The 16,096-nt window shown below is 39.4% G+C and overlaps 1 protein-coding gene across 5 annotated transcripts in view; it reads right to left on the minus strand.

The window, feature by feature from the left end:
• The window catches only part of gkup (glucuronokinase with putative uridyl pyrophosphorylase), a 106,781-nt gene extending 102,841 nt beyond the window's left edge, over positions 1–3,940 (minus strand). For 3 of the 5 annotated variants that reach the window (XR_003675320.1, XM_028463773.1, XM_028463770.1), the window contains exon 1: positions 3,729–3,939. Coding sequence is in view for 4 of the 5 variants with exons in the window: in XM_028463773.1 (XP_028319574.1) it covers positions 3,729–3,785 (57 nt within the window). In the remaining variant the exon portion in view is untranslated. Of the gene's footprint in view, positions 1–3,728 lie in introns of all 5 variants that reach the window. The other 2 variants (XM_028463771.1, XM_028463772.1) reach the window with 2 other exon arrangements.
• Between the last annotated feature and the right edge of the window lie 12,156 nt (positions 3,941–16,096).

The raw sequence follows: 16,096 nt of genomic DNA on the forward strand, positions 1-16,096 counted from the left end.
CTGTAACTTGCTGTGGCATCAGCTAAGCGTGTCAATGACATCCATGCGCTCTCGGTACACCAGTCATGCGCTCAGCTCTTCACGGGTGATGCAAGGATTGTTTTGAAGCTTAACTCGGCCTTTGTGCCGAAGGTGGTGGGCTCATGTTCTCCCATTGAACTTTTGGCCTTTTTCTGCCTCACAATTTGAGCAGCAGCGTCATGTATTGTGTCCAGTTCATGTGGTGCACACATATATGGACATGACAAGGAGCCTCAGGGGAAGCATTCAGTTGTTTGTTTCCTGGGCTAATCCCGTTAAGGGTAAGCCTGTTACTAAGCAACGCCTGTCACGCTGGGTTGTGGAGGTATCATTTTGGCTCATACGACTCAGGATCTGCGGCCGCCTGAGGGTCTGCGCACACACTCGACTTGCCACATCCTGGGCTTTGTTCAGGGGAGTGTCTGTACAGGACATTTAGGCGGCGGCTAGTTAAACATCGCCCCTCACGTTTGTCCGCTTTTACATGCAGGACGTTTCAGCACGGGCAGTTTAACTGTCCGGATGTGTATAGACTTCTGCCCTGCAGCTGGTCTCCTCTCGATAAGCATGTCTGCAATACGGAAACTACAATATCCCATAGTGAGACATCTCAATAAATATTATGAAGTAGAGCTTTAGGTAATTTACATAACACGGTTCTATGAGTAATATGAGTGACATGTCTCACCAGACAGTTTTCTTTAACTCACTCAGTGCCATTGACGAGATAACTCATCATTTGCATTTTTTTCAAAGAGATTCCTAGAAAACTCCCTAGCGGAGGGCCCTCATCAATATCTAAGCTGTAATGTGATGCAGTAACCAACTGATGCCTTGAAGGTGGCAGCAGTGCACCTTTAGATGAGAGATTAGCCACTGATGCTACCATTAGCTGGGGGGAGAAGCAGGAACGAGTAAGATTATGGTGCTATGAAGTGATATTGTGACGTATCCAGCAGCTCACAGCTCCACATACTAACACAGAACCTGTGTGGACCTGAGTGGATTTTTGATAATGCTACAATCGTGAGATAAAACCATCAACTAACCAAGCCAAAACGGTCATTGCTACATGTCGGGAGGAAGAGGAAGTTACATCTGTGTGATCGACAGGGGGTGGGTTATGGTAGATATATTGCAAAATGTGAGAGCTTGTAGAATGTAATGTGAAGTTGTTAAATGTGATGTGAGAGCTTGTAGAATGTGATGTGAGCTTGTGTTTAAAAAAATCCACATACATGTGAAAAATTTTAATGTCACAAATGATGAGAAAAAATGTTTAGACTGATATTTACACATAAAATTACAGATGCAAACTTGTAATCCAACATTTATTCACGTTTTTTTTTTTTTTTTAATTGCTTGCGTAAATGATTGTTTACAACCACAACTCACCGGTTACAACTACTCGAATCTACCGCTACAGATGCACAAATTATTTTTCTCATGTGAATCTGCGCTGCTTGAGTTTTGAAACACATTTTGCGAGACGTCTGTAGCAAAATTGATTCATGCTCGTAGAAATGGCCCCTCCCCTCCCTGCTCCCCCGTGTGTGGGATTGACCAAGTTAGGATTTGGAGACAGTGGGCTGTGTCTTTTTAGCGCAGCAGCTGGTGATATGACCGAAACAAAGTCATTTTCCTTCACTGTATAGGCAGGATGATCAAATTTGCCTCCACAGATTGTTAAAAAAAAGTTGTCAGTCATTTATGAACAAAAATAGTCACAAAGAGCGCTTCTCCTTGTTTAAATTCAGGTAAACGCTATGTGGAGATGAGGATCGAGAGCTGACAGCTGATGCAGTGAACTGTCTCATAAAAATAAAGATTTTGTAAAATACATTCACCACTTGGCCACTGCATGTGTGATAAAACGATTAAAAAAAAAAAAAACGGGGCAAGCAATGACACTCGGCATGTCCAGGAGGAAGAGGAAGTTGCGTGTGTGCAGAATGACGAGAAAAAACTTGGAGGAACGCCAAAATACAGTAAAAAATCAATTTAACTCTGACCCAGATAGCAAAATAATAATTTTGCCATCAAAAGTCCTGTCTCAGTGTTTTTTTTTTTTTTTTTTTTTATATAAGGAAACAATGTTCAGATGTTAGAAAAAGGCTGTTTTCTCAGCTTTTTTCTCTGACAATGAAGATTTGCGAAAAACTGGCTCTATTCAACGGTTGATTACGGGAGAACGAAACAAGCCAGAAACAAACAAATAAAATCTGATGAAAGTAGAGGCTTCAATCTTTCAGAATCTGTTTCAGATCTCAGGTAGTCAAAGTACAAAGTATTCTATGGGTCTTTAAAAATCAGTCAAAATGCTCAAAAACAACTGGCAGTGAAGGGGGTAGACATTCTGAAAATGGCTGGCACTGAATGAATTAAAAATGAATCCAAAATCATATGTAATAAGCCGTGTACTACAACGCTGATGTGGAATTAGACTAAAAACTGGTAGTTTTCTTTAAAAATGAATCCAAAGTCATATGTAATAAGTCTCATATTTGAAACTTTGGTGTGCTTTTATTTTGAAACTACACATCAGAAGGCTTCATTGTGATCAGAATTAAAATGGTAATATCAATAATGTAAATAATCAATTATTTAACTCCTAATGCTTAATTGATTACTTAACTAATCACTTAATAAATTCATCAATCAATTAACAGACTGACTGATTGATTGAATTCGTGTGAAATTGCAGACTGCCTTCATAAGTCTCTGTTTTTATTTTGAAGTCCGTCCTCGGACTGCATTACCGTAAAACCGTCTATAAACAGGCACAGAAAATTGGCTGACGGCTCGGTTGACCGCAGTGATTAGCCCAATCCGTTCACAGATAACAGAGATGTAGCGATTTTAACTAAACTAGTGTACACAACAACAACAACAAGAAAAACAAATTGAGTGTCATGGTCTGACACCAGCCTAATAAAAGCTCAAATATTCAATGAAGCGTGTTGAACTGCAGTCTGTTTCACTTGTAATAGGTTGAAATGTCAGATAGATTAGGCCAACCTTTACTGTACAAAAAGTCCGCCGAAAATCTAAGCGCATAACACAAACATGTTTACATTTGTATACCTCTTGACCTATGACCTCCGCAGGTCGCGCTTGCGCACTTCAAGAGTTTGAAAAGTTTTATTAGAGAAATATCTGAAAGATTAAGAGTTGCTCTTAAAAAATAATGTGCCAATCTGGTGTTATTACAGTAAATTTACAAACACGTGACCGAATCAATAAAGATACTGTTTTGCATTGACAAAATCGTGACACACAAGAAAAAGAGGACCAAAGTCCGAGAGAGAGAGAGAGAGAGAGAGAGAGAGGGAGAGAGAGAGAAAAACAATTGGTGGATTTAAATAAAAGGAAGACTCTCCTCGATGATAAAACCTCCCTGAATAGTGGTTAGAGAGGGATTTGAAAACAAAGGAGGAAACAAATAATTGAGACATTAACCCATGTCAGACGCAGTGATTTAACCCGGTGTAGGAAACTTTCACGGTAGGTTTTACCGTGAAAGCTTCCTACGGTAGACAGTTCGGGTTAAGGTTAAAATTTGGGTTTATAATAGTAGGAACAATTAAGGTAGCAAAATATTGTACGTATACATGTGCGCATGCGCCTGTAGGAGGCTTTCACGCGTAGGATTATTTTTCACTACACCGGTGCACAGCTTGAGTATCCAGTTGATTTGGCTGACTCACCTTGATTTGCGTTTCTAACACGGTGCCGTGACCGGCTACTAACAAAATGCAGATCATTGCTATGCCAAGTTTGTCCCAGTTCACCCAAAAGAACCACTGGACCGAGGTACAGAGTCTAACTTCTTTCGGCTGTCAGCTAAGACGAGGTTTTGAAGAAAACAAGAGAGTGCTTCCTCAAAGCCCCTTCAAAATAAAGCTCTAACCTGAACAACCCATTGTGTATCACTCAAATCTATCAAACTTAACTGGATATAAGGACTGTATGTACTGGTATATCAATACCTTTAACCATTTTAATTATGGAAACATATGGCCTAATGCTTCTTCCCCTTCAGTTTAGTTACATGGTTGCAGTGTAATTATTGACTGTGAGGCAAAACAAATAAAAACAAGCTGGACAAACCTATCATGAGTTCAGGCACGTAGCACCACATTTTGGCCCCTGGGTATAAACCATCTATTTAGGCCCCTTCTGTAAGTTAAGATTTTTTTTTTTTTTTTTTTTTTCCCAGAAACTACACTGGTATTCTCTACCTTCTTTTTTTGTCCCACATTAACCCAGAAGTTCCCAGCCTTTTTTAGTTTGTGATCCCATTTTAATATCGCAAATGTCCAGCGACCCCAGACACATTTAGTTTTTGATTATGTTTAGTAAAGTGTGTTACAAATACAGAGGAGCCAGGATTAGTGACAAGTGCACCACCTTAGATATTTTCATGCTGAATTTTATTTGAACAAATTTATATTTGAGAAAGTTTAAGTATATGATGCAGGTATTTGATCTTTATGGTGTGTGATGTGTATTTGAAGAATAATAATAATTCAAAAAAATGTAAAAATACAACTTTAATCCTTTTTTTTTAATTTATTTTTGTAATTTATAAAACTGTTCAATGATATTTTAGTTATTTATTGAATATTGTGTTAGTGACATATTTTGCTACAATTTAGGGGTGGCTGGTAATTTTTTATTTTATTCATTTATTTAGGAAAAAAAAAACATATATATATATATATATATATATATTTGTTTATATGTTTATATATATATATATATATATATATATATATATATATATATATATATATATATATATATATATATATATATATTTGCAAAATAAAAATTGTTTTTATCAACAAATTTGATTAAGCAAATGAATCGATTTTTTGCCCAGCCCTAGTGAGAGGACGCTGGAGCCGGTCCCCAGCGCTCCCACATCAATTGCTTGGAGCCCTCAGCGGTGTTCCTCGCGCTTCAGCACTTTCTTTCGTTTCTCATGGGCCATCACGTCCTGGTGAGGATGGACAATAAGGCCAGGGCAATTTGCACTCCCGTTGGCTGCACCTGCTGGCACGCAAACTGATCCTATTAAGTGGCGGTTGTCTCCTGTCACTCAGAGCGTCGCACATCCCGAGAGTCTTGAATTCTGGCACGGACCTGTTGTCCAGGGGCGCACCATGTTACGGTGAGCGGAGACTTCACCCGGAAGTCGTGGAACAGATATGGGCCGATTACGCACGGCCCGAGGTGGATCTGTTTTCCGGGGACAAAAACGGTCAGTTCACACAACCTCACTCTCTTTGGGGTAGAGGCATTAGCGCACGCTTGGCCACGCGCGCTGCTTTACACGTTCCCTCCATTGGCCCTGGTACCCCCACCCTTTCCAGGGTGAGGGAGCTGTGGCACAGTCTGCTCCTGGTGGCTCCGCTCGGGCCTGCTATGCACTGGCTCGTGGAGATTTACCGGCTGCTGTGCGCTCCTTCCTAGCATCTCCCACTGCGGAAGGACCTGTGGTCGCAGACAGAGGACAGGGTGTTTCATCCCACAGAACGCCTGGTGCTATGGGTCTGGCCCCTGAATGGCACAGTTTGTCAGCCATTGGGCTCCCACAACGTGTGATTTCCACATTTCAGTGCGCTAGAGCCTCCTCCACTAGGTCTCTGTACAACTGCAAGTGGAGGGTGTTTGAGGAGTGGTGTCGACGGGCGGGACACGTTCCTTTTCAGTGATTGACAAACAGAGGGCTTTTTCTTCAGTGAAAGTATATCTGGCGGTTATCGCAGCCTGTCATGTGGGCTTTGGGGATAAAACGGCGCGCAGGCTCTTCCCTGTGTCCAGGCTGCTGGTGCCACCGTGTGTTTTGGCTGTGGTCTTGGAGGGGCTTAAGCACCCACCATTTGAGCCGTTGGGACGCTCAAACTTGAAGTTTGTGTCCCTAAAGGCGGTGTTGCTGCTGGCTTTGGCTTCAGCCAAATGTGTCAATGCCATTCCTGCATCAGTGCACCTATTGTGCGCTCAATTCTTATCTGGCGACCCTAGGATGGTGCTGAAGCCCAACCTGGCTTTTGTGCCGAAGATATTAGGCTTGTGTTCTCCTATTGATGCTACGGCTTTCTCTGCTTCACAGGGTGAGCAGAGGCCTCATCTGTTTTGTCCTGTACATGCTGTCTTGCGCGTATATGGATTTGACAGTGGGCTTCAGGAGGAGCGATCAGCTCTTCTTCTCCTGGGCGCCGCCCCATAGGGGAAAGTCTGTTACAAAGCAACGCCTGTCACATTGGGTGGTGGAGCCGATTGCTTTATACTCAGCTCCAGCTCAAACTGTGCGACTCATGTGCAGAGCCTGAATGTGCGCAGCTCACGATGCATGTTCTCACACTGTACGACACTCTGACACGATCTGACTGCTCACACTGTACGTTCATACACAACACGTCGAGGTCTTGTTTACAGAAATGCAACGTACAAATTAGAAGAAGAAGAACTCTGAAGCATTGCCATTAAAACAGACGAAGAAGAAAAACCGGGAAGTGATGAGACACTCGCAAAAAAAGAAAAGACGGCAATGTTGATGGACCAGGAGCTGGCTGGACAGACGTGGGCAGTACAGTCTGTCAATTTTACAGCGGTCCTACGGTGTTCGCGCATGCGCAGTGTGAGAGAATAAGGTAAGATTGTCCATGGTACTGCTTCAACTGTGAGATACCCTCACGAGGAGCAACTGGATTTCAAACATGTTTAATTTCCTTACGACCATACGATTGATGATCAGGATATTTGTGCAGCAGCGAGTTGGTCCTCGCCCCTCACTTTTGTCCTGTTTTTCCGACTGAATGTTTTCGCTCTGTGTGTGGTACGGGTGGTTCTCCTGTCCTGATCGAAGCAGGGCTTGCCCTTCAGGCTGGTGTGGCATGCAATAAGCTTGTCTGCAATAAGGGAGCTACCGCATCCCATAGTGAGACATTGAAACAAATGTTATGAAATAGAACTATAGGTCATTTACACATACACGCATATTAGTCAGAGAACCGGGGCTATGTATATAACCGATAGTTTGCTTTGCTTAGCAAGAACTTGCCATTCTCACAGAATAGTGTATTTGACCAACAAAACAGGTCATTGCTTGCTTAAATACAACAAATCAATGCATATTTTTGTTGTGTTTTCTCCACTGTGAATTTACCTCATATAAAGCAAAGATGAGAAAGCTCCATTAGATCAATTACAGGCAAAACCGCTTTGAATCCCAACACAGAGGAGGCCACATAGGTTGTTTCAATTTTGATTCAGTTGCAACAATGCTTTCCACTCCTCATCGGCAGCCTTTTTTGGCAGGTTTTGCAAAAAAAAAAACCTGCCAAAAAATAAAGTAAATTGCATAATTTTTATTTATACATCATATGCACTATTTCCTTTAGGCTTCAATTTATGTTATACAAACTTAAACTGTAATGATAGATATACTCCCAGCTTCCATGATCCAGCAAGCCTAAAGGACAGTTCTTAATTTGATAATCCATTTGGGGGAACAGATTTCATTTTTTCTCTCAAATATTCAGGGTATAGGATGTCTGTTACATATAAGAGTTTGTTCTCAATATTTTTTAAGGAGGCTGAGGCTGCATTGAAGTGGGAACTAAAATATTGCTTTTTTTTTTAATTTACACTGGAAAGAGGTAATTACCTCTTGATTTGACACTCTGTCCAACTGAAAAACAAGTAGCCATAAAAACATTGGTTTAAGGTTACTGAAAGCTATTGAAAAAAATAATTGATATTCTTTATGATTTTTAAAAAATTCCAAAACCTTAAAACAGGGAATCTAAAAGGTTTGCATGATAGCCTGAGACGAGGACTACAATTATCAACTGGTTTGAGGTCACTTGGTCACATGACCTCAAAGCTATTGAAAAAATCCTGGATTTTCTCATATTTCCCCTCTATGATTTTTCAAAAATTTCAGAACCTTAAAACAGGGAAACAAAAAGGTGTGCGTTAGACCGTCGTGAGACAGGTTACTTTTACCCTACTGATGATGTGTTGTTGCAATAGTAATCCTAGGTTCTGAAATAGGATTACTATTGCAACAACACATCATCAGTACCTGGGACTAGGACTACTATTATAAATTGGTTTTAGGTCACTGGGCCACATGACCTCAAAGCTGCTGAAAAAATTCTGGATTTTATAGCATTTTTCCATTTTATGATTTTTACAAAAATTTCAAAACCTTAAAACAGGGAAACAAAAAGGTGTGCGTGAAAATAATTTTGCCATCAAAAGCCCTGTCTCAGTGTTTTTTTTGTTTTTGTTTTATGTAAGGAAACAATGTTCAGATGTTAGAGTTGTCACTAAAGCAAAAAAAAAAAAAAAAAAAAACGCTTTAAAGTCACTGACTGGATTTTTTTTTAGAAAAAGGCTGTTTTCTCAGCTTTTTGCTTTGACACTGAAGATTTGTGTAAAACTTGCTTTATTCAACAGCTGATTATGGGAGAACGAAACAAGCCAGAAACAACAAATTATCTGATGAAAGTAGAGGCTTCAATCTTTCAGAATCTGGTGTCAGATCCCAGATTGTCATGGTACAAAATATTCTGTGGGTCTTTAAAAATCAGTCAAAATGCTCAAAAACGGCAGGCACTGAGGGGGGCAGAAATTCTGAAAATAGCTGGCACTGAATGAGTTAAGAGGAGGCGGTAGTGGTTGTGGTGAGGGTTGAGGTTCCTGTCTGGGTGTAGTAAATGTGGAAGGTAAGTGTTGTGAAATTCTCTAATTTTGGTCATTAAGTAAAGGCGGTAGCGGTTAGGTTTAGGATCAGGGTTAAAGGGTAGGGGTTAGATTGAGGGTTAAGGACCCGGCCATTGAGTGGGGTGGTAGAGGTTGAGTTTAGGGCCATTAAGTGGGGGCGGTAGCGGTTAGGTATGGGATCAAGGTTTAGGGTAGGGGTTCATATTGAATGACTGGGTAGGATTTAGGGTCAAGGCCATTAATTGAAAGCAGTAGTCGATGTGATCAGGGGCCATTAAGTGGGGGCGGTAGCGGTTAAGGGCATTTTTTTTTGTGGGTCATTGCAGGGGTACCCAGGTCTTTATTTGTGGAGTACGAAGGTTTCCTGAAAAGGTGCCTGCGACTACTCCAACCGCAGTGGTGTCCCGGTCAGTGGGGGGCGGGACAGCTCTGATGGTGTTATGTGGTAATTAAGAAGTTGTATCCGGGATTGTGTATAATTTGTTGAGTACCCATTTCTTAATTTGTAACACACAGAGAGACTGTAGGGTTAGGATTTGGTTTAGTCTTAGTCACGTGACCTAAACTGGCCAATGAGAGGCGCTGTGTACGGATAGAATGTTGGTACAGTATATTGATACGGCAATCGTACGGATAGCCACTGCCATTACAGAATCTCTCCTGGTCAGTTCTGGTCAGACTGTCCTAAGCAGGCCAGATACCATCGTACACTGATAGCATTTACCAAAGTCTCTTCTCGGATGCTCTGTCATTGTTATGACTACCACTATCAGCAGCTTACAAAACCCTGAGGGCACAGAACAACGGCAGATTAATTGAGACACACACACACACTGAAACCCCTGAATTCCAGACCGGTCTGCTTCCAAAACCCATTGACCAAATAAACCCTGTGTCCGCATCTGACCACCAACCCAAAAAATATATGTATATATATTATCAGACTTTCATATTGCACACTGATGAAGCTATTTCCACCTTTATCATAATGCATGTTCTGTGTCATATAGTTTGAATAGAGTGTACCGGTATGTGGGATTTGAAGCCTTTAAAGAATCGTTGAAAACGTTTTCCTCCTCCATGGAAATGGTTTTGAAATCAGTAGCTTTCATTTGATCAAACGCATCTTTGGTTGTGTGTTCAGGTATACATTAATTTATTTTGTTTTAGTTGCAGGAGGGATTTTACTTGCGTGTATAGGGATGGCAGTAGATGTTGCAGCAGTTGTTGTTTTCCTGGGGTGTCGGATTTCTGCATTCCAAAGGCCAGGTAATGGCCTTTATCTGTTGAGTTAAAAGTCAGAGTTCTCTGACAAAAACAGCTCTGAATGAGTGAGAGGTTGGTGAGTAGCCTGCAGAGGGAGAGGCTTGGCTTCACAGGTTGCTAGTGGAGAGTTGTTTTTGGGAGGAGGGGACCTCCCTCTCCCCCACTCCTCTTCTGAGAGAGCAACTTTGAAGTGAGGGATATTTAGGGACGTTATTTGCACATTACACTTAGCAACACACACAGTCACGTCACTCAGCGGTGCACACTCGATTCCACACACATTGATTACTTATACAGGTCCGAAGAGGAAGAGGAGGAGCAAAGAGAATAAAGCCAGGGGATGCCAGGACGATGCTCTCTTTCAGCTTCCATAACGCACGTGTGAAGGAACCATGGGGACCAGCGCTGAATGGTATCTCACTCACTTGTAAATCGTATCTGTGATAAATGGTGTTAATTCCTTGACTTCATCTTCATTATGAGTGTATGATTATAAATGTGTGTCTTTCTCCAGCATTAAAGAACCGGGCGGGTTATCAGCTCCGGACGGCTGTATAGCTTCCAGTGAACGGACGGATTACGAAGGCAAAAGCTAATGTCATTGTAAATTATTTAGTAAAATAATCAATTTATTAGCATTTAAGATGCATATACGGTTGGAAAATCTTCAAGTTTACACTGGAACATCTTTAAGTTTTGCAAGCAACCAACGAGGTCAGGGTTGCCACCCGTCCCTTAAAATATGTAATCGTTCCTTATTTGGCCCTTAAATGGTGTGTCCCATACTGAGCCAAAACAGAACACTGTTTGTTCCGTATTTGCATAAATGACCAGAACACTAGACATGTCTGTCAGATCATCACACACAAAAACACAGGAAAAACCAAAGCCAGCAACATCGTAATGGTGAGATTTACGTAGGACCCCTGCTCTGTGTGGTGTGTCACACCTGCGCTGCTCAGACCCTAAAAATGTCCAACTTTAGAGAGTTCTCAGTGTCATACGGTGGACTGTCTGACATCAAACAGTAGGGATGTAACGATTCACTCAACTCCCGATACGATTCGATTCACGATACTGGGTTCACGATACGATTCTCTCACGATTTATTTTACAAAATAAGACTGTAGACAAATGATGATTGAAAAATATTCCTTTATTCTTTTGGGGGGAAAAAAACTAGAAAATACTGTATTATTTTCCTTTTATTTTTCATTGTCAAAATAATCCCTTGATAAACTATTCAAAATAATGCAATTTAACTAAAAATAAATCTTAAATTAAATAAATAAAGGAATAATACAAATGAAGAAGAAGCTTATTAATTTAAATTCTGGTTCTATAATAAACAATGCAAAATTGCATCATAGTTCTTTTTCTTTTTGAAAGTGCAACTGAAAATGTATTTTGTGCCTTAACAATTGGACTTTAAAAAAAAAAAATGTCATTGCCCTGTATTTACGTCAGATATTTGTTTGGACCAGCAGAGGGCGCTGGTAACCCAGTGGTCGGTTGGCATGCAGCTAATCCAGCAGTGAAGAAGAGATGCTATGCTAGCAGACAGAGCTCATAGAATAACGTGACTTTTACGTTATTCATGTAATTTTAAAGATATTCTTTCGGTGCTAAAGGGGTAAGGAATCATTTATTAGCATATTTAAGAGTAGAAGGCAGCCAGAAAGAAAGTATTAGCAGACTCCACCCGCCGCCTACACTTCTTGATAGCGCCCTCTGCTGGTTAAAAAAGTACTGTGATTCAATTTTCAGAAGATCAATATCAATCGTGATACCTATGAATCGATTTTTAACTGCCTTACGATTAATCGTTGCATCCTATCAAACAGCCTCAGGAGAACAACACTGTAGATATGAACGATCTGAGACGTTCTTCATACATCTATCATCTCCTGAGACAATACAGTAAGACACATCATGATTGGACTGTAAGCATGTAAGATTTATTAATTTGAAAGACTACTGTAATTTGATGCAATGTTTAGGATGTGGAGGTTTTAAAGTTGAATGATTTATTATTACAGTAGTATTAGCCAATATTAATGGGAATATTATGTCAGGTATTTTAACAAAAATTAGGTTAACATTAAATAAATAAATACATTAATATTTTATTTTATGTTATATATATTCCCTAGGTTTAAAATTTTGTAGAAATTTCTATATACTAGTGGTTCCCAAACTGGGGTATGTGTACCCTGAGGACAGAGGCTTGCAACCTGTGGGTCTTTGACTCTCTAACAATAATTCCCTATAGCTATAAGAAAATATTAAAATAATGAATTATTTCTTACAGAGGGTATTAATGATAAATGACATTGACACCAAATAAAATCATGATAAAACAATTTGTCAACCTAAAAATAAATTGCATTGTACAATAAGTCTCATCAACCATAAACTTGCCTTGCACCTGTGGTTAACCTAACGTTTTAAATCCCTGTTAGATAGCTAAACCAAAAAAACACTGTTCTGGAAGAAAATTTAGATTTTATTTGTGTAGGGAAATAATGAATTTACTGCCAATGTGCCAGATTAATATGCATACTTGATATGTTGCAAGAATCAAGCAATTAATATTATATATATGTGTGTGTGTGTGTGTGTGTTGACCGACATGATCATGTGTTATCTAATTCAAGTTTTTTTTTAATATTATTAATAATTTTACTTTATATAACTGTAACGAGAATTTTCTTCACTATATTGTCTTCATTGAGATTGGATTTTTTTCTGCTCCGTAAGGATTTTAATCCAGGTGAGAGGAAGCAAAATGGCTCCTTTTAGAATAATCGCTGTAGACCGCTGCCCTAGGTATACTTGAACACCTTTCAGGAGATACACACAAACATTTCAGTTTATTTTTCAACATTATAGATATTTTTTTTACATGCACAGACTTTTGTTTTCATTCATCAATCATAATTTGTTGCACAACTCTCCAAAATGAGCAAAACATCAGAAATACAGTAAATGAATAAAAAGGCCTAAATTCAAGGTTAATGTTAGGCGAGACACAGGAAAGAGTGTAGACGAGCCTGCACACACAATAAATAATGTATAACATGAGCTAAGGGGTACATGGGGCAATAGCGTTTGGGAAACACTGTTCTATGTCCAAATGTTCTATTTTTCAGGATTGTGTTCACGGTCCCGTGGGTGTCCCTTATTTTCTTTTCTGAAAGGTGGCAACCTTAAACGAGGTATTAATTTCATGTCTTTATTTGTGCTTCCGCCATTTTGTAGCTTGATTGTGTACTGTGCTCAATCTATTGTACTGTGTTATTTATGTGTTGGTTTTTGCGATGTGTTAAGATGTAGAGACGGAGAATAAACCTCTGTGTGAAGAATGGACTTTGTCCGTGATGTCTTGAAAGGAGCTACACCACATTTGTAATGAGCATGAAGTTGTGAAATGACAAGCTGAACTTAGGTATTTGGGTTGCAACAATGAAAAATGTTCCAAATCTTCTCTGTTAATGCCAACACACTTATTCTGCCTTTGGATATTGTTTTCCCAATTATTCTATTTCTTCAGACTTGAACACAGCACAACCCCACCCTCAAAAGACTCAGGAACCTATTCATGATCTGTACAATAAATGGGTGTGTAACATGGCTAAGTCTATTTTGTCAGATGGCTCACATCTTTTACATCAGGGGTCTCAAACTAAATTTACCTGGAGGCTGCTGGAGGCAGAGTGCTGTTGAGGCTGGGCCACATCTAGAGTTGGGTATCGGTTGGGTTTTTCTCTGATACCAGTTACTACTTGGCATTTTTTAAATGGCAAATTAACATGTACTTAAAAAAAAACATAAAATGCTCCCTGGATGTCTGAACCGATGTAACATTTTTTCCTTGCTTACAATGTCAGAATTATTGAAGGTATTGTGGACGATGTTTAAAAAAGAAACGCCCTATCCACATTTTGAAAAAAAAAAAAGCGCATGCGCAACACGCCTACGTGTGCGGGAGAGCGTGCACGAGCCCCGTTTTCCTCGTGCACAGCTCTGTTTACAAGTTGGTGTGGACATCGGTCATACAAGCTTACCTTACAAAAGAAGATTTGCACTTTTCCCACTATGTCAGACTCGCCACCGGTAAGTGAAAATCCATTTTCAAAGGACCCGGTGCGCACCGGGCACGAGCACGTACGACGGCCTTTTGTAAACATGATTGACAATTAGGAGGACCAATAGTCTTGATGATCCACCCGGAAGCTAAACATTGTCTACAATACTTTAAGTCTAGAATTCTGTGGAGAAATTTTGCATACAAAAAGCCTTGTCATACTCTAGGAAATCTTGCTCTAGTTCAGTTCTCGAGCGTGTGATTTCAATGGTCAAGAGCAGAGCTGCCAAGCCTCACGAGTGTGACAGTCACGCAAATTTGACGCATTCTCACACCACACGCCACACTTGAAATTTCTCACGCTTCTCCCCATTCAATACTCTTATTTTTCTTTTTATGATAATGAACTGTGGTCCACGCGGCTTGCCATAGCTCGAGTAACTGATTGACTGACCGAGATAACCAATCTATGTCTCCTTGTGCCTAAATCTAACCAACCATGGCAGGCATCACACAACAACGACCCAATGAACGGTCTCTACACACCTCACACAACACATCGATTCGTCGACATGCTTTCAGGCACACTAACCGTAGGATAAAACGGTGTTCCGTGTTTTAGCAGTTAGCACTACATGGGGTACGAGAGAGAGAGAGAATTAAAGTTTATAATATTTATTTGTAGATTTAAAAAATGGTAATCATAATAATGATCTTGATTAGAACATTAACTGGAAATGCAAAGGTCAGTCTTGGTCCAACATTAGGTGAGAGATGACTGGAAGTTTTAAAAACTGTATAATTAGTTCTGTTCAGGAGGCACTAAATACTGTTTCATTACACTTATTTACAAAATGAGATTTTTTAAAATGTGTGTTATCACTCGTTCATTCCATCATTCTGATAGATAGTTGTTTTTTCATAGTATTCTGAGTAAAATGTTGTAGTTGGACAAAGGGGTACTTGGATTCAGAAACAAGAAAAAGGGGGAACTTGAGCAAAAAAAAGTTAGAGAACCACTGCTTTAAACAGTCCTTAATTTTGAGTGCTATAATAATGCACATTTAAGGATAAATCTGAATATTAGTAAAAAAAAAAAAAAAATGTATTAAAAATAACTGATATTTATATTTACAAAAAAGAAAGAAACAAAACTTAAATAGAAAGTTAAATAAAATGTTGTTTTTTTTCTCTTACACGTGACAGGATGGATGAGCTAAGTGACTATCTATGGTCACGGCATGTGTCTGTAGATTGATTCCATTGAGCAAATGGAAAAGGTCAAGGTAATTTTTGTTCATCAATCAAATCAGAGGTAATAATAATAATGATGTGATAAGTTGTTGTTTAACATGTTAATATTGAACAATTAGAATAAAAAATAATTGTGTTTTTTTGTGCATTGTTTGATCTTAAAATCTTAGCAGGTATTAAAACCATGTCCAATGATGATTGTACAATGATGGAATATTTTTTTCATTTTAGATTGATGCCAAAGTCATACCTTACATAACGGATGAACAACTGAAAGAATATAGGCTTAAGGGAAAGCTCACAAAAAACAAATGGATAATGGGCCTGAGAAAAGCCATCAAGCTCCTGTGAGCTTAAAGAATGTTCAGAAGAATGAAAGAAAATTTGAGTTGGGATGGATGCATTTCCGAGAAGGTACTGGTACATTTGTTCAGATGCGCACTAAAAAAAAGGCGGTTGAACACAAAAGGAAAGTGTCTCAAAGAACTGTAACAAAAAAGACCTGGTAGAAAAAGTGGTTTTGAAAAGAAAAAAAATGGGTTATTTACAAATGGCACAAACTCCTTAATCTCTGTTTGTCATTGCATTCTGACATGTTACACAGGTAATATACACTATTCATCTAACTCTAGTTGATTGTCTATCAAATCTCTGAGTTTAATGTAGAGATTAATTGATTCATACACATCATTTGACATATTCAGATTATGCACGGACATCAGGTCCACA

The sequence above is a fragment of the Gouania willdenowi genome, chromosome 13 (assembly GCF_900634775.1).
Source record: "Gouania willdenowi chromosome 13, fGouWil2.1, whole genome shotgun sequence".
Classification (NCBI taxonomy): Eukaryota; Metazoa; Chordata; class Actinopteri; order Blenniiformes; family Gobiesocidae; genus Gouania; species Gouania willdenowi.